At 39.7% G+C, this 19,457-nt stretch overlaps 1 protein-coding gene across 1 annotated transcript; it reads left to right on the top strand.

Annotated features, from left to right (window-relative positions):
- Positions 1–14,441: 14,441 nt before the first annotated feature.
- Positions 14,442–18,493, top strand: LOC133728366 (cytochrome P450 CYP72A219-like). The gene is made up of 5 exons (XM_062155780.1): positions 14,442–14,907; positions 16,295–16,512; positions 16,770–17,017; positions 17,094–17,484; positions 17,957–18,493. Exons 1-5 carry the CDS (start codon positions 14,619–14,621, stop codon positions 18,383–18,385), a joined length of 1,575 nt encoding a protein of 524 aa, XP_062011764.1. The 5' UTR covers positions 14,442–14,618; the 3' UTR covers positions 18,386–18,493.
- Positions 18,494–19,457: the final 964 nt, after the last annotated feature.

Here is a 19,457-nt window from a genome sequence, read left to right as displayed (position 1 = left end):
CCGTCATCCACTTTCGCCGATCAGACAGCCACCATAATGAAGGAATTCCTGCCATCGACGTCCCCCAGAACCAGATTAGAACTAGGGTCCGATCACAACCCAAATGCACAGCCACCCCAATTGATCTAGGCACTCATCGCAGGGCACCCCGACTCCGCCTTCGTCGGACCACCGATGTCCACTGGACATCCATCTCCTCCATATCACTCGCCGTGCTCAACAGCAGCCAAGCTTTTCCTATATTTGCTCCACCAGACCATAGCGGTGCGCCTTCCTCTGCCTCCCCAAATTCCAATTCCAGCCGCTCAAGCGTCAAATCATCGAGGACAGCCACCTTTGAATTCGCATCGAGCCCAAAGTTAGGAGGCACTCTAGATGAGGAAAGCCAGTCGCCGCCATGGAATAACTCATCATCGCTGCCATGGTTGTTGCCAGCCCAAACAGTTAGAGCTCGAGCACCGTCGCTACTACCACTGCCAAACGAATCGGTTCAAAGTAGAGAGTATCTGTGAAATGGATCAAAGGAAGGGCAGAAGAGCCTTGCATGGGGAAGTCGGCCACAACTGTTATGCGCATCGCCGTCAAGAAGCTACAGCGTTAGTATCAACGTGAAGAAACACGCTGCTAGAGAGAATAGGGTTTTCATCTGATTGTTTTTGCAATCAGTGCTATATATATATATATATATATATATATATATATTAGGGAAATGTCCATTTACCCAAAATTGAGCTTCATTAACCTCATTTACCCAAACATCTTATAAGAATTCCCACTTACCTAATAAATTACATATTTTTTGCCCTAATACCCAATTAAATATTTTATTATTATTTTTTTGTATATTATTGAGACAATTTTGCCCCCCCCCTCCCATTGTCACTTAGAGAGAAGTCAACGGAGACTTGACCGGCGTCCGGTCAATACTCGCCGGAATCCAGTCACCGGTTACCGCTGCCGGAGTCCGGTCACTGGTCGCCTGACTTCGGTTACCGCCGCCAGAGTCAGATTACATATCGTCGGAATCCGGTCAGAAGTCGCCGGAAGTTCTCAAAAAGCTCGTCGGAGATGTCATAGGTCACAGGAGAATATTATTGTTCCCCAATAATATTATTATGGCCCCCAGTAGCCCCTAATAAAAACATTATTGCCCCCCAATAATATGATTATGGATTAAATTATGTTTAGTCCTTGTACTATGACCCTTTTTTCGTTTCAGTCCCTAACATTCTCAATTAATTTGAAAAGTCCCTAACGTCAAAATTTCCGTCTAATTAGTCCCTCCCGCGTCAAATTAGGAGTTGGTCTTAGGTGAAATGTCCAATATACCCCTCTGTTATTTCTTTTTTCCTTTTTAATTTCTTTTTTTCCTTTTTTTTTTCTTTTTCCTTTTTAATTTCTTTTTTCCTTTTTTATTTTTCATTTTTCCTTTTTAATTTCTTTTTTTTCTTTTTTCTTTTTCCTTTTTAATGACCATCGTATCCTGCTGCATCGGTAGCGCCACGTCGGCGAACCAATCCAGATCGACCCGAAACCCCAATTCTTGTTCTCCACGCCGGCGACCCTTTTTTTTTCTTTTTTTTTTTTCCTTTTTAATTTATTTTTTCCTTTTCCTTTTTTTATTTTTCTTTTTTCCTTTTTCTTTTTCCTTTTTAATGACCATCGTATCCTGCTGCATCGGTAGCGCCACGTCAGCGAACCAATCCAGATCGACCCGAAACCCCAATTATTGTTCTCCACGCCGGCGACCATTTTTCTTTCCATCACTATTCTTCTTCTTCACTTCTGGTTTTGGTCAACTTGGCCATCAAAAACCATCATTTCAACCAGACCCAAAATCCAAATCACCATTTTGAGCAAGACCCAAAAACCTCAGGGTCTGAAAAAATGGTAGTTTTCAATGAAAAGTTTCCAAATTATGGCTTGATGTGGAGAGAGAAAGTGAGATTTCAGTGGGAGAGAGAGAAGTAGGCTGTGAAAACAAGAGGGGAGTGGTTTAGCGGTGAATTTCCGAGCTGAATGGGATTTGCTTGTGTTTGGGAGATGGCGTCAGAGACAATGGAGGCGAGGGCGGATCCCAATTGAGGGAGATGGCTTCAGAGAAGGTGAAGAAGTGATCGATCAGCTCCTAGCCTCTTGCTTTTGCTCGATGTCCATCTCTGCACCACCAAGCTAGGTCTTTGCTGGGTTTGGTTTCAATTTGGGGAGAGAAACAGATGGGTTGTGGAGTTTGATCGGAATGGGATTGGTGGGTTGAGGAAGGAGAAAGTAGGCAAAACGAAAAGAAAAAAAAAGGAAAAAAAGAAATTAAAAAGGAACAAGAAAAAAAGAAGAAAAAGCAAAAAAGAAATTAAAAAGGAAAAAAAGAAAAAAAAGAAAAAAAATATTAAAAAGGAACAAGAAAAAAAAAAATTAAAAAGAAAAAAGAAAAAAAAGAAAAAAAAGAAAAAAAAATTAAAAAGGAAAAAGAAAAAAAAAGGAGAAAAAGAAATTAAAAAGGAAAAAGAAATAACAGAGGGGTATATTGGACATTTCACCTAAGACAAATTCCTAATTTGACGCGTGAAGGACCAATCAGACGGAAATTTTGACGTTAGAGACTTTTCAGATTAATTGAAAATGTCAGGGACTGAAACGAAAAAAGGGTCATAGTACAGAGACTAAACATAATTTAATCTTAAATATGATTATTGCCCCTCAATAAAAACATTATTGCCCTCCAATAATATGATTATTGGCCCCCAATAAAAAACATTACTGTCCCCTAATAATATAATTATTGTCCCGCAGTAATATGATTATTGCCCCAGTAGAAACATTATTGCCCCTCAATAATATTATTATTTCCCACCACGTCGTCACCAATTTTGCAAGCTTCCCGAAGCACTAGGCCCGCATCAACAAGACCATTTTTCTAAGGGAAAATGTCTTAACTGGAATTAAGGCATCATTTTATGTATTTTCTCATATAATAAAGAAAGAAAAAGGAAGTAGGTGCATGTGTGGTGCAGGTATGTTTTATTATTAAAATAAAGAAAGAAAAAGAAAGTAGGTGCATTTGTGGTGCAGGTACGGGCTGGAAAATGGCAAGAAAGAATGGCATAGGTAACAGTGACACATGCAGAGTTACTTATGTCAGTGTCATATTGACAAGTAGTAGTAGTCTCGTAGAAGAAGCGGGCATTTCCCTTTCCTAATTCTTCTTCGCTAAGCTTTGGGCTTTGGTCCTTTATAAGAATCAAAGGAATGGTGAAGACGGCTTCATCAATCTTGCTTCTCATTCTCCTTCTCACATTCACAATCGCCATGGCCGACTCTTCTTCTTTTGCTCTTCGCGCTGCTTCTCGATCATTATGCCCTTCTGGTTCTGGTGCAGGGACACCGATATCTCCATCCCCAACCGCCTTATCAATCGCCGTCCATTCCTCGTCCGGCGGAGATGGTGGTGAACTCGGCATCTTCGAGGCTGACGGTGGTCGCTGAGTCGACTCCGCCGGGGAAGGGAGAGAGAGAGAGAGAGAGGAGTCGAGAGAGAGAAATATGAGGGGAGTGTAGTTTATTAATTAAATTGAGGGCAAAATTGTCATTGCTGTTTAAATTGGGTAAATGGGATTAAAAACTTCTTAGTGGAGTAAGTGGGCAATTTTTAAACTGAAATTGTGTAAATGGTCAATATCCCTATATATGAACGGTCAATAAACTAATTGGTTTGGGTATTCAGCCTACGCAAGGTCTCGCACTGCTTTAAGATTAGTTCTATCGGGGGTAGACTAGTGTTTGGCATGCAATTAACCTACAAAATGTTTAATACAATTGTCTAGACTTCTCAACCCACTTACTGAATCTTACTGAACCACTTTAACTTGGCCCGGCCACATGAGATAGTAAACAAATCATACATATACTAAAGCCACTAGAGCTAGCACTGTTTGAGTGAAAGGACGGTTTTGCCCTTTATTTTTCGTGATTTACAGCCTGCCACTGTGAATCTAGATTAGAAGGTTATAGAAATTTTTAGTGTCTTCGGGAAGCCTCTATGGACATTCATCCAACTGTTTTGCAGCCTTGAACTCTCAGATAGAATTTTAGCCTCTTCGGGAAGCCTCGATCGACATCCATCTTCACTATTTCGCAGCCATCAAACTCTCAGATACAAAGGTTGGGTTAAAAACAAATAGGAGAGGATGATTTTGAATAGGATGAGTAAAAAATGAGATGGTCGACTCCAGCCTACATTTATCAAACTATTTTTGCATATGATAGGGGTAGATATTATCTGGATGTTACAAGCTTATATATTTCATTCTCTTGCAATTGCTTGCATTTGTTCTTTAATTGGGAATTTGAGAGGTTGACTGACATGAATATTTTTTTTTTTTTTTGGTTAAGATAGGAGTCGGGAAGAGCAAGTGCTCTCCCACCCCCAAATTTATTGAAAAAAAGATAATGTACAATCTAATAGGGTGGCCCAAAAGCCAAACCCCTGGAGAACAATGAGAATGACATCAAATTTAAACAATACCACTAACACAAAGAGGAAGAACAAATTAATGAAAACGAAAATTAGGGAGACCATGCTTATCTCGTCGACATTGGTCCTGAATCACATGAGGAGGCTCGTCCCACCAAGTCAATGCAGACAACGATAAACCAATATTAGCAAGAGCATCTGCCACTTGATTACCTTCCCTGAAAATATGAGAAGATCGAAAGTTCATCTGAGATATGTGATGCAAACAATTACCCCATGCCACTCGTAAACGCCATGGAACACGATGAGGATCTCGAAGAAAATTAAGCACAAGTGTCGAATCCACCTCAAGCCAAATATGCTTCCATTCCCTAACCCAAGCCAGCTCAATAGCTTGACTAACTGCCATGACCTCCGCATCAACAGAGCTAGGAATATCTAGGTTAGAAGCAAAAGCACCAAGGAATGAACCATGAAAATCTCTAAAAACTCCACCAAAACCCGCTCTCCCTGAAACACTTTGCCATGCACCATCAGTATTAATCTGTTCATACCTACACTACCAAGGCTATTTGCTACATCACCAAGCATAATTAACACTCTCTTTGGGACACCCACAAGCCATGGTGAGGCCCAACCGCTACTTGCATCTTGTAGCCCTATGTTCAAGCTACGCTACAGTATCCGGAAGTCGCAAATCCGCCGCCGGGAAGCCACCTTTCCGGCCTTGCCAAGTTGCCTCCGCAACTAGGCATTTCTATACTAGAATAGTTATTTGCTTGTCCCACATCGAAAACCATGTAAAGGAGATGGCTTCCTTCACCTATAAAAGGAATGCCTCCTCCCACTTAAACACCAATTCAACATCCAACATCCCATTACATGCTTTGTAATCCCCCTTGGGCCGCAAGGCTCAACACACTAGTATAAGCTTTCAAGTGGACGTAGTCTCCCGCTAAGGTGGGAGGTGAACCACTATACTTCGCTTGTGTCGCTCTCTCTCTCTCTCTCTCTTTTACTTATCGTTAATTAGATCCCCACAGATCCAAGCATTAACATTGGCGCCGTCTGTGGGAAGCCAACACAAAGGCTTCGTCACGTACCATGAACTTTGGCCCGTTGGCATCCGGTCAACGCCCATAAAGCATAGTCAACGCTGATCAAACACCGGTCAACGCCGACCAACTCTAGTCAACATCAGTCAACAGAACAGCATGTCCAGCGGCGACATTTTCCGCTAGTGTGTCCGCGGCGACATATTCCTCCAGCGAGGCTAGCATGTCCGGCGGTGACATTTTCCGCTAAGCGGGTCCGGCGGTGACATTTTCCGCTAGCGAGTCTGCGGCGACATATTCCTCCAGCGAGGCTAGCATGTCCGGCGGTGACATTTTCCGCTAAGCGGGTCCGGCGGCGACATCTTCCGCCAGCATATCCGCGACGACATATTTCTCCAGCGAGGCTAGCATGTCCGGCGGTGACATCTTCCGCTAAGCGAGTATGGCAGCGACATCTTCCGCCAGCATGTCCAGCGGCGACATTTTCCCCTAGCGGGTCCGGCGGCGACAGCTTCCGCCAGCGAGTCCACGGCGACATATTCCTCCAGCGAGGCTAGCATGTCCGGCGGTGACATTTTCCGCTAGCGAGTCCGCGGCGACATATTCCTCCAGCGAGGCTAGCATGTCCGGTGGTGACATCTTCCGCTAAGCGAGTCCGGCGGCGACATCTTCCGCCAACATGTCCAGCGGCGACATTTTCCGCTAGCGGGTCCAGCGGCGACATTTTCCGCTAGCGAGTCCGCGGCGACATATTCCTCCAGCAAGGCAAGCGAGTCCAGCGGCGACATTTTCCGCTAGCGAGTCCGACGGCGACAGCTTCCGCCAGCGAGTCCGCGGCGACATATTCCTTCTGCGAGGCTAGCATGTCCGGCGGTGACATCTTCCCTAAGCAACTCCGGCGGCGACAGCTTCCGCCAGCGTGTCCGCGGCGACATATTCCTCCAGCAAGGCTAGCATGTCCGGCGGCGACAGCTTCCTCCAGCGTGTCCGCGGCGACATATTCCTACAGCGAGGCTAGCTAGTCCGGCGGTGACATTTTCCTCTTGCGAGTCCGGCGGCGACATCTTCCGCTAACGAGTCCGGCGGTGACATATTCCTCTGCTAGCGCGGCCAGGACAACTCCAACATAATTTGGGCACTTAATCAATTCCAACTCCAACTCGCTCCAAATCGGCATAAGATAAGTCAATATATCTTATCTTTTCCGCTCTTGCGATTAGAGCTATTGCCATGACTATACATGTCTCCATGACCTTTAAGCATGCCTACAAAATGTTATTAGCAACTTTCCTACAAGTACATGCTACACACATACATGCTTAAATTCACTTTCATGTGACATTCATTGTGAACCTTGTGACACTTATAGCTCAATTAAACATGCTCGGATAAACGCTTGCGAAACGGTTACGACTCGCTTGGGTATCAAAGCATGGCCGCGACTCGCTTGGGCTACGCCCCGCACGCTCATACAGCGCTTACACCTAACTCGCTCGAACACCTAACTCGCTCCGCTTATCCAACATGCTTTAGTTACGCTCTCGGCTCACAATGCTTCATACATGTGGTCTAGCCTCCGGGCACCACACTTTTTCACGTTTTCCTACATATGGTGTAGCCTCCGGGCTCCACGAGTCTATAGTCTACGACCTACCGCCGTGCGGCAGGGCGACGCCCCATTATCTCATGCACTTCATACATTAGTGCACCGCCGATGTAACTACATATACGAACTTTTTTGTCTTTTGTGATGCAGGATGGCGAGTCCCTTCTTGCTTGCGGAGCTCGGGGACTTGTAGGGGCCGTGCGCCTCTCGGATGTTACTTATGCTTGATGACTTCATGATTTGAACTCTCCAACCAAGAAGCTACTCTTACTCGGGGACTTGTTCATACCTACACTACCAAGGCTATTTGCTACATCACCAAGCATAATTAACACCCTCTTTGGGACACCCACAAGCCATGGTGAGGCCCAACCGCTACTTGCATCTTGTAGCCCTATGTTCAAGCTACGCTACGGTATCCGGAAGTCGCAAATCCGCCGCCGGGAAGCCACCTTTCCGGCCTTGCCAAGTTGCCTCCGCAACTAGGCATTTCTATACTAGAATAGTTGTTTGCTTGTCCCACATCGAAAACCATGTAAAGGAGATGGCTTCCTTCACCTATAAAAGGAATGCCTCCTCCCACTTAAACACCAATTCAACATCCAACATCCCATTACATGCTTTGTAATCCCCCTTGGGCCGCAAGGCTCAACACACTAGTATAAGCTTTCAAGTGGACGTAGTCTCCCGCTAAGGCGGGAGGTGAACCACTATACTTCGCTTGTGTCGCTCTCTCTCTCTCTCTCTCTCTCTCTCTCTCTCTCTTTTACTTATCGTTAATTAGATCCCCACGGATCCAAGCATTAACATAATCTTAATCCAACCCAAGATGGGAGGGTGCCAATTTACTTCAGTAATCCTGGGAGCCCGTCGGGGACGACAATTTAATCCAAAATTCTTCAAGACCCGAAGCTCAGTTAAAGAATTAGACATACAGCTTAAGGCTAATTTGCTAGATGCTTTCAAGTGCCCCATAATTAATTGGCATGCTGCATCAACAACAATAGTACCATCATCATGCCTCATTTTATTCCTCACTTTCCAAATAAACCACAAGGTAGAGGTATAGCATATTAACCAAATCTCCTTGAGTTGTTGGCTACGTCCAACACACCCCCAATGTAATAAATCAATCAAGGTATGTGGCAGGTTACTTAACTCAAATAAACAAGCCCAGCTATTCCATAAAGATGCAGCAAAAGAACAGTTCAAAAATATATGCAGTAGTGATTCACCAGCCAAACCACAAAGAACACAACGGGAAGCCAAAGCAATCCCTCGACGCTGCAATAAATCCTCTGATAACACCCTCCCTCGCAACACTTTCCAAGAATGAAGAGAAATACGAGGGATAATGAATTTAGACCATATGAGCTTACCCCAATCCCTGAGTGGGAGGCGTGGGCGAAGAAAATGGAACGCCTCTTTTGCTGTTAGCTCTCCGGAAGATGAAGGAACCCAAATCAACTTATCAGGCATATCCGGAACTAGTGAAATAGGAACATTATCAATTAACTTACATATGCCGGGAAAGTGAAATTGAAGCAAAGAAGGAAAGTTCCATGCCCTATTATGAATATAGTCAGCTACCAAGTCATCCTTAAGTGCAAACATACATGTATGAGATCCGAAAAAATCCATGAGAGGTTTGCCCATGAAGTTATCGTGCCAAAAAGAAACAGATCGCCCAGAGCCAATAATCCATCTTGTGTTCTCTTGGACTTGAGCCCAAAAACGCTTAACACCCGGCCAAATAGAAGAGCAGGCATAGGATCGATCGACCCGGCCAAATAGACTGACATGAATATTAGCATCCTGTTGACGTATATTTGATAGATTTAAAGTTAAATATATATTAAGGGGGTTAGCAATCAAAGTTATGTTCAAGTTGTCATGCCAAACTCAGAAACAAAACAAAGAAATAAATTCGTTAGATAAAAAGTCCAAATCTCTTGAAAACTGAAAGTGATGCTCATATAGAAACTAAACTTTGTAAAACAAAGTGTAAGCAATGTTTGTTTTATTGATAAGCTTATGTCATTTTCATTTACTAATAATGAATTATGGCTTTCATAAATTACAAAAGTAACTGCTGCTAATGATTGTTGTTTTCATATTGGGGTTTTTGTATGGTACTTTAGTTTGTTTGTGGCTTCATTAGGTGAGAAAAAGTTTTGGCGAAGGAAATGGATTTGAGCCATTTTCAAATTTTCTGAAATTTTGACCCAGTCATTTACTTTTGCAAAACTGTACTGATCTATTGGGAATTTGAAGTCTGTTCCTTTTAAAGAGTTTTAGTAGACATCTTAAAGAGTCATGTAGAACTGGAATCACCCAAAATAGAATTTTCTGAAATTAGTTATGAATTTTCAAAGTCAGGAGTCACTAGCAGAAATTTCTTATATCAGCTTCCCAACTTCAGCCAAAAGGCACTCTTATAACACCCTTTGATTCAAAAAGGGCCTCTTATTTGTATCAAGATTACGTCTTATATACCTCAGTGCACATGTAGTGTTGCGTTAATTTAAAACACAACATATTTATTCTTGGCTCTCTCCCTTTCTCTCTCTATATCATTTTTGGTAAGAAGAAGAAAAAAGTTGATACCTGTAGTACATGGATTCCACTTATGGTAATGTACTGCTTCATCTCATACCCTCGCTTTGTAATTTTGTAGTAGCATTAAATCAATTCGAAGTAGTTCTGGTGTTTAATATCAACTTCTCTAGAAGTCTAGCTCTTGCTATAATTCCATATTAGATTGAGAAAAATTTGTCAAATTTGCATTGTGGAATTTAATGATCAACCATTTTACCTTGCAGGGACTAAGATTGGTAGAACTTCAGAATGGCAATAATGCACTGAACCTCAGGAAAGATCCAAGATTTTGGTCAATTTTTGGAAGAAGCTTTAGCTTTGTTTCAGAAGAAGTGGCTGCTAAAGTTTTGATCCAAAACTATTTCATTCAGTTATCTAAAATTCTGCCCTTAGTGAGTTTTTTTCTTTCAAACTTTTGTGTATTAGTATATTAACATGTGAATGAAAATAAGTTGGCTGTAAGTTTCAATTTTAATGGAGATCAAACTAATGATGTCCCCCGATACTAAGGTCTTCTTTAGCTCAATCAAAGCTTCTAATTCATTGATGACATTAAATCCCGTGGCAAAGCGCGGGCAAGATTTCTAGTAAGATACTATAAAAAAAAAAAAAGCAAACCATTTCTTTGACAAATAATAAAAGTCTGGTTGGTTAATTACTTTCGATTCACATATATTTGATTTTTTTTCCTTCTTTTTTGGTTACATATATTTGATTTCTTTCCTTTTGTACGCTAGGTTTATGGTTTGCGCAAGAAAATATTGTTTATGATACATATTTCCTTCATTTTTCAAATAATAAAAAAAAGTGCTTACCAAAAAAAAAAAAAAAAAGTGCAAATATCATGTTCAAACTTATATTTAAGTCTCGACCCCCCCCCCCCCCCCCCCAAGTTCCAAATTCTAGTTCCGCCCCTAGTTCTATGGCATCCATTGATCTCTACATGGGTTAATAATATTGATAGCTTGGCTAAGGGTAATCTTGGGCTTGCAGCTTGTGGTGGTGTGTTTAGAGATAGTAATGGTCATTACATTGGTGGTTTCTATTCTGGGCTAGGTAACCAAACTGCTTTCTTAGCCGAATTAATGGGAGTTAGTCTTGGGATTGACTATGCTTTTAAGTTTGGTTGGTGCTACATTTGGCTTGAGAGTGATTCTACTAGTGTTCTTGCATGCATTATCTCTTATTTCTTCTCTCCACCATGGCCTCTTTGTAATGCATGGTTAAATTGCTTATCATGCATCCGATCGATGTCCTTTTATTGCTCTCCTGTTCTTCTTGAAGGGAATACTGTTGTAGAGAGAATGACGAACTTGGATTTGGCTTCTTCTTTGTTGGTTTGTTATGAAGTTCCACCACCTGCTCTCTCTCTCTCTCTCTTTCTTCGAATTGATGACTTGGGTTTTCCTTATCAACGTGATAGGCAACATTGCTGGTGTGCCTATTGATTTGGTCTTCTATTATAAATTTATAATTATTGTGAAGGATAATTGCTTTTGCTCCGGAATATGCCTATTAATTTATATTACAAGCACCTGCCTGGTGGTTCCTGTATTGATGCTAATTATGAATCTATTTCATCAAGCTAAAAGTTGGTGGACTTATGGTTCCATTGAAGTAAGGATCTACTGCAGCACCATACGTTTATGGTTAATGAGCTTTATGCTCATTTACTATTTTTTATGGTTATGTTGTAACCTTTTTACTCGGTGGAATTCGATTTTTCCATCTTCTTTTATTTTTCTGCATTGTTCTTGGGGGTACATTTTTGTCCCACGTTTTTGTATTTTTAGCTTTTTCATTAATAAAATTTTTTGATAAAGAGACGAGCGGTGGGTTCTAAAAGTGTGGTAGACCCTTCTCCTTTGAGATTGAGGGTGGGAATTTTTCCCTACATCGTCTATCTCTGAGGAGCTAATATCGCCTAGCTAATTCCTTATTGGTTTTGAAAAAAAATATATATATATATATTAACGGTCACGTTCGTTTAGTGCAGAAAAAGAAGCAGAGGCCTAAAAACAAACCGTGGGTAGGAATCCGAGTTGCAAATTAACCAACTCAAAGAGAACAAAGTTAAGAGACAACATCAGGAAGCCTCCATTCCGAACATTAAAATGGTCTGATGGTCTCTTGATCTCGATCACTTTTTTGTTGATTGTAATAGTTACTTGATGCTTGTACATACGTTGTAGATGAATTTCATTTACATGGGAGATTGATTTCTATGGTATGAATTAACCTTGAGTGTCCCCTAGGTAACCATGATTTTACTTGAAATTCTTATGAGTACGTACAGGGGGCGGAACACAGAGTTTGACTTTGCAGCATCGGAAAAGCATTGTCTGTTGGGAGGTTTTCCATCTTAAAATCTCGGTTGACGTCTTGACGAGGTAATGTAGCGGAGAGGTAAGTTCATTTGCTCCCAATGCTCTTTCTGCTGCTCTGATGTGAAATTTGTCGCTCATCTTTTTCTTAATTGTCCTGCGCTTGGTGATTTATGGACATGGTTGTTTGGCATTTTCCCCTTGCAGCGCCTAATTTTACTAACTTTACAAGGACTTTTTTATTATGATATGTTAAACCGATTGCCGGTTACTTCAAATTTGTTATGGAAGTAAGTATTTTGCAATCTATTTTGGTGTATTTAGAGTTTTAGACTGAAAGAAACAAAATAAGGTTTGATGGAAGGGTTGATGTCTCCTGGAGATTTAAATGGTTCTTTATTAATTCCTTTAAGGAATCGCCATTGTGCTATTTTGTTCCTTTTGCTAGAATTGGGTCTGCAACGCTGGTTTATTCCTTGCTGGGAGTTTCACCTCTTAGAACATTGGCCCTAAATTTTACTCCAATGGTTTGGGAGTCACCTCTTTCAGGCTGGATAAAGGTGAACATTGATGAGTCACTTTTGGAGCCTACAAGAGCTGGTCTTGGAGGTGTGTTTAGAGATGTAGATGGTCTATTCTTGGGTGGCTTTTCTTATAGTGCTTCGGTGCCAAGTGCTATTGATGCCAAGGTACTAGCAATTATTGAAGAAATTAATGTTGCAATGGTTAGACGCTGGACTCATATCTGGTTGGAAACTGACTTTGCTATGCGGTACTTCAATAAACTTGGTTTGATTCCTTGGAGATTGCGTATCCTATGGATGGATTGTTTACACAATACGTAGCCTATTACAGAATACAGACCATTAGATGTTGTTTTTACACGTGTGTGTCATTATACGATTGAAAGCTTAGGAAGGAGAGGATCCTCTTCCTTTAGTTTCATCTTTGTGCTGCTCTTATTTTGCAACCCCATCTTTTATGGAGGTTTTGGTCTGGTCCCCTCCCGTGTTTGTGTTTGTGTTTGTTTTTGGTTTAATAAATGTTCCTGTAGAGGCCACCACGAGACTGCCCAAGAGTACGTGTGAGAACAAACAACTGGAGAAATGTCTCGAAAACCGCTCAAAATCACATACTTTTATGGCACCAAAAACACCACGAAGATAGAGATCGAGATGCATGCATTTGCATTTGCATTTGCATTTGCATTTGCTGCTTGACGTCAGACGCTCAGAGCGGAACTCGATCACTTGTTTGATAAAGTTCTTATCGCTGCACATGTGAACATGCTTACACTACAGTGACTACACAAAAATTGCAGCCGCTAACAGATAAGTGGGGTATCACGTGTGACATGGACACAATTCAATCACAAATGACACCAAATTTGATTCACCCAGAAGTAAACACAAGCCGTTTCATTAATTACACACATGTATCTCATAATTGTATACACACACATATACATGGCTCTCCTAGTAAGAGATTTTTTTTTTTGCCGTTTTTAAAGAATTTTTTGTGTGCCTCACTTTTCGGTATCTTGATAATTCAGTTTTTAGGTCTCCATAAGTAGATCACTTATGTAAATTTTTCAGTTAAATTGATGATTGTTTAGATGTTCATAATCATGATTTATAATTATAAATATAACCGGTTTAGATTGGACATATTCGATTCATCTATTAATTTGATCTAGTTTAGTATCTTAACCATCATCAATTTGACTAAAAATTTGCATAAGTGATCTACTCATAGAGACTTAAAAATGGAATTGTCGAGATCCTAATATGTGACCGAAAAGTTGGTCTAATAAGCGATCTCTTAAAATGACGAAAAAATGAATCCCTCATTAGAAGGGCTATATATATAATATATTTACCTCTAAAAAAATCACTTATATAATATAATAGATGGGTGTCTCCAAACTCTTTTTTTCTTTTTCAATGACGTATGGTAATTTCATAATTCAAACTATTTATTAAAATTATCATAGTGAAAATTAAATCAACGAAAACTGAAATCAATAATAGAAGTGGTCAAGAAATTCCTCGACTTGGTTACATTTGGCGGTGTAATCTTCATGGGTTGTACAACTTTTAGACAAACATACTTTTTTTTTCCCATAAAGATCAATTATTGAAGTGGTCAAAGTTCTTTTATTTCTTTGTAACTTGGGTTACCAATTGACACACATTGCATTCTGATAAGGGTCCCGGTTTTATGTTCCCTTTTATTTCTTTTGTTTTTCTTTTTCTTCATTTGGTAATTTTAAACCTTAGCTTTTAAGGAAAAGAAAACTATATTATCATATATGAGAAATTTCTAGGTGTCGATTTTTAATAAATTTCCAACTTCTTTTATTTATGAGACTTTGAAGTTACAGGCAAAATTCTACGCATCTGGACGGGAGACGAATTTCACACATTATTTAAGGCATTTCGATCCTTCCCCTTTTCAACCAAGTTGGTTCTTCAAACTCAGTACTGTACAACTCATAACCTCTCTCTCTCTTTTGTTTCAAAGCTTAGCTCGAGCTCTAAAGATACAGTCTACAGATATCAAATATGGAAGTAACAGTGGCTACTAGAGTAGCCCTGAGCCTTGTCTTTGTTAGCATAATAGTAAGATGGGTATGGAGTCTTCTGGATTGGGTGTGGCTTAAGCCAAAGAAGCTCGAAAGATGTTTGAGGCAGCAAGGCTTTAAAGGCAATTCTTACAGGCTTTTGTATGGAGACATGAAGGAGAACGCTATCATGCTCAAACAAGCAAACTCCAAACCCGTGAACCTCTCAACCTCCCATGACATAGCACCCCGAGTCACTCCTCTTCTGGATAAAACTGTGAAAACTTACGGTATGCACATGCTTAATATAATTGACAACTATAAGTACGTTCCCTATGTTTGTGATTAAACAGAGTTTGCAACTTGGCATGAGAGGCATTGTAAACTTACAGCTTTACATATCGTTTGCGAGTAATTAATTTCTGCATATATATGTTTAGATCTTTTACAAGAGTTATGTTATACTTTCTCAGGTAAGGATATCCTTACCTAACCTTATGGAACAGATTTTCAGTTTTTGGCCACTTTTTGATTACATATTCACATCTTAGCCATTCAGTTTTTAGGTCCTAACGTATAGATCACTTATGCAAAATTTTAGCCAAATTGATGATCGTTAAAGCATCCAAAATTGCAATTTACACGAATGAACCGAATCTGTCGAACCGGAACCGTTGGTGTATATTATTGTAAATTGCAGTTTTGAATGCCTTAACGATCATCAATTTGGTTGAAATTTTGCAGATATGATCTATACATTAAGACCTAAAAACTGAACGGTTAAGATGTGAATATGTGAATTAAAAGTGGCCAAAAACTGGAAAGGTAAGGATGTCCTTAGCCAAGAAGGACTGTGTGTGTGTGTGTGTAGGATTTTTCTTAGGTAAGGAAAGTCCTGCTCACCTAAGGGACTGTGAGGGACAAGTGAATCTGACGGCTGAAAATAAATGCACAATTTTAAGTTGTTATAATTTCTTCTTTTATATTTAATACATGTGGTTGAGATGCATTTGTCCCTCACAGTCCCTTAAAACTGTCTCTTAGGTGAGCAAATTTGTAGGTAAGGATATCCTTATCTAAGCTTATGGAACGGATTTCCAGTTTTTGGTCACTTTTTGATCACATATTCACATCTTAATCGTTCAGTTTTTAGGTCCTAATGTATAGATCACTTATACAAATTTTCAACCAAATTGATGATCATTAAGGCATTCAAAACTGCAATTTAGACGAACGAACCGAATCTGTTGAACCGCAACCGTTCGTGTTCATTGTTGTAAATTGCAGTTTTAAATGTCTTTACGATCATCAATTTGGCTGAAATTTTGCAGAGATGATCTATACATTAAGACCTAAAAACTGAACGGTTAAGATGTGAATATTTGATCGAAAAGTGGCCAAAAACTGAAAATCTGTACCTAAGCTTAAGTAAGGATGTCCTTAGCCAAGAAAGACTATATATATATAATCGATGGATATCTTGACATAAATGAATGGAAACTTTAACTGAAACGACAGAAGAGATTTTATATACACATACTTAATATTATGAGATGAGTTGTAAACTTAATTGTTTTACTCTTGAACCAGATATGATATTAAAATGAAAAAAAAATAGATATGATATTACAAGTGCCGACTTAAGGCCTTAAGGGTGATAACTTGCAACTTTTTCAGGTAAGAACTCTTTTGTGTGGATTGGGCCCATGCCAAGGGTGAACATTATGAATCCAGAAGATTTGAAAGATATCTTCGCAAAACATACTGATTTTCAAAAGCCAGCATCAAACCCACTTACGAAGTTGCTAGCAACAGGCCTTGCAAACTATGAAGGGGAGAAGTGGGCTAAACACAGACGGATTATCAACCCAACGTTCCATTCTGAGAAGCTGAAGGTATTACATATATATAATTGTACTTTATACTAATTATCAGTAATATTCATTAAATTTACTTCTTCTTTTTTTCCTTGTTGAAATCATTTACAAATATATACTTTAATATATAGTCCATATGTTTCAATTTATCTCTTCAGAAAATCTTACTAGGAATCGTGAAAAAAGAGATAAGGAATGCATAAAGACTTTTTGTCAGGAAGTTGCAACTCTCTACTTATTCAATTAATATTGATTAATTGTGGTTTTTGCAACAGCGTATGTTGCCAGCATTTTACCAAAGTTGTAATGACATGATTAAGGAATGGGAGACAGCGGTGTCCAAGGAGAGTTCATCATCTGCATTTGATGTCTGGCCTTCTCTCCAAAATTTAACAGCTGATGTGATTTCTCGGACAGCATTTGGAAGTAGCTATCATGAAGGAAGAAAAATATTTGAACTCCTAAAAGAGCAAGCAATATATGCAATAAAAACCGTACAAAGTGTTTACATTCCAGGATGGAGGTAAAAGTTAGACTTCCTTTAGATACATCAAAATTCCTTAAGGTCGCTTTCTCATTAAAGCTGTTTTATTCTGTAGGTTTGTACCAACTAAGATGAACAAGAGGATGAAACAAATTGACGAAGAAATAAGAGGTTTACTCAAGGGTATTATAAATAAAAGAGAGAAAGCCATTATGGCAGGTGAAGCAACCAAAGATGACTTATTAGGTGCACTTATGGAGTCGAACTTGAAGGACATTCGGGATCATGGGAAGAACAACAAAAATGTTGGGATGAGTATCGAAGATGTAATTGAAGAATGTAAGCTTTTTTACTTTGCTGGGCAAGAGACCACTTCAGTGTTATTGGTTTGGACAATGGTACTACTTTGTCAAAATCAGAATTGGCAAGATCAAGCAAGAGAAGAGGTTTTGCAAGTCTTTGGAATGAACAAGCCAGACTTTGATGGTCTAACTCACCTAAAAGTTGTAAGTATATATAATATATTACTTTTACTCTAAACCAATTTTACCATCACTTAGGGCTTATCATTTTACATTTTAATTATGACAATTGACTTTGGAGTAGTGAAGAACTAAGGATTAGAATTAGGTTCAGTGAAGTTGCTAAGTTCAATTGTGTCAGCTCTGTGGGCTAGTTCTTTCTTTTGCTAGGCTTACTTGTATCCAAAAGAGAACCATATTAAAAAAAAAAAAGTAGAGGATGAGTTTAGGTCAAGACATGGTCACATGGACATGCAAATAAGAAATACAAAAGCCAGTTAACCTTTGCATTGTGTCTTTCAGCAATTCATGAGCTTTATCTCTTCTGAAAAATTTCTACCGCTTCAATGATTCTTCTTGATTACTTTAGTTTCTTAATGGATATATTGTCGATGAACTTCAAATGGGTAATGGATTCTGTGATATGAGTTAACCTCACCTATGTATGATGCCTCAGGTAACCATGATTTTACTTGAAGTTTTACGATTATACCCAGCAGTAGTTGTGCTTTCTCGAACCACTCATAAGAAAATACAACTTGGAAAATTCACACTACCAGCTGGAGTCGAAATCGGGTTACCAACACTGCTCATTCATCATGACAAGGAAATGTGGGGTGATGATGCAAAAGAGTTCAAGCCCGAGAGGTTTTCAGAAGGAGTTTCCAAGGCAACAAGGAGCCAGCTCTCATTCTTCCCTTTCGGAGGAGGTCCTCGGATTTGCATTGGACAAAATTTTGCTATGACAGAAGCAAAACTGGCCTTGGCATTGATCTTGCAACACTTCACATTTGAGCTTTCTCCATCTTATGCTCATGCTCCTTCTAACATCATAACCCTTCAACCACAGTATGGTGCTTCTATCATGTTACATAAACGTCGTTGAGGAAAGTAATGTAATCAAAATGGTATCAAACAACACATCTTACTTTCAAAGTATGTACTTAAAAGTTTGTAGTACGATATTTCTCAAAAAGTTTGTTACTTTACTCAATTTTATTAAAGTTTTATTGATTTGCAGTAAATAATGCCAACTAGTTAGTCGGATAGGCATAGTCATTCTCATAGTCATTGAGATCTTTACTTGTTTTGGATCCCAACGTCAGATCCCACCAGAGTTAGGGCACAGGACCGGGGAGTGCATTAATCCATATCGTTAGGGGAATTGTGGCGATCGTAGTAGATGTCCGGTGCTCTTTTGGGCTTAATTTGGTTCAGCTCAACATCAACTTGTGAGGAGAAAATCTTAGGGTTTTTGTCCATTTACCCTAATTTTAGGAATCTTAGGGTTCAGCTCCTCAATAGACGTCTATTGCCCCCCAATAGAACTTTCAGTCGCCGGAATGAGAATTAATCTCCCTAAATTTAGACAAATAAAACTTTGATTAAAGAAAAAAAAACAAGGAGATTACATCAATTCAAAACGCCTATTGTCCCCCAATAGAACTTTCGGTCACCAGAATGAGAACTAATATCCCTAAATTTAGACAAATAAAATTTTGATTAAAGGAAAAAAACGAGGAGATTACATCAATTCAAAACCTGTATTGCCCCCCAATAGACCTGTATTGCCCTTGGCATAACACCATTTTGTAGCTTGTTACTCCAATAATTTACATTTTATATTACCAAAATTTCTCATTAAAAGGCAAAAAAGAAGAAAAAAAAATTAACAAAAAGAAAAAAGAGAAAAAAAGAAAAGAAAAGAGGAGTGGCTGGCCTCCTCGCGTTGAATACAGGACAAGAGAATTGATAAGGAGTGGCTCTCCCAAACTGACCCAATCCATGACACGAGGCTCAATTTTCAGAGACAGAAAGTTCATACTTCGCAGGAATTTGAAAGTGAATCTTGATCGGATGTGAAGAGTGGGTCGGAAAACATGAGCATCTCCTCCACCGTGAGCATCAGAAATAGCATATCGTAGAATGATTGGGTCGGAGTTCGCCGACATGGTGAC

This window comes from Rosa rugosa, chromosome 2 (assembly GCF_958449725.1).
Source record: "Rosa rugosa chromosome 2, drRosRugo1.1, whole genome shotgun sequence".
Taxonomy (NCBI): domain Eukaryota; kingdom Viridiplantae; phylum Streptophyta; class Magnoliopsida; order Rosales; family Rosaceae; genus Rosa; species Rosa rugosa.
The sequence above is the reverse complement of the archived record's forward strand: the minus strand, read 5'-3'. Positions and strand labels throughout refer to the sequence as shown.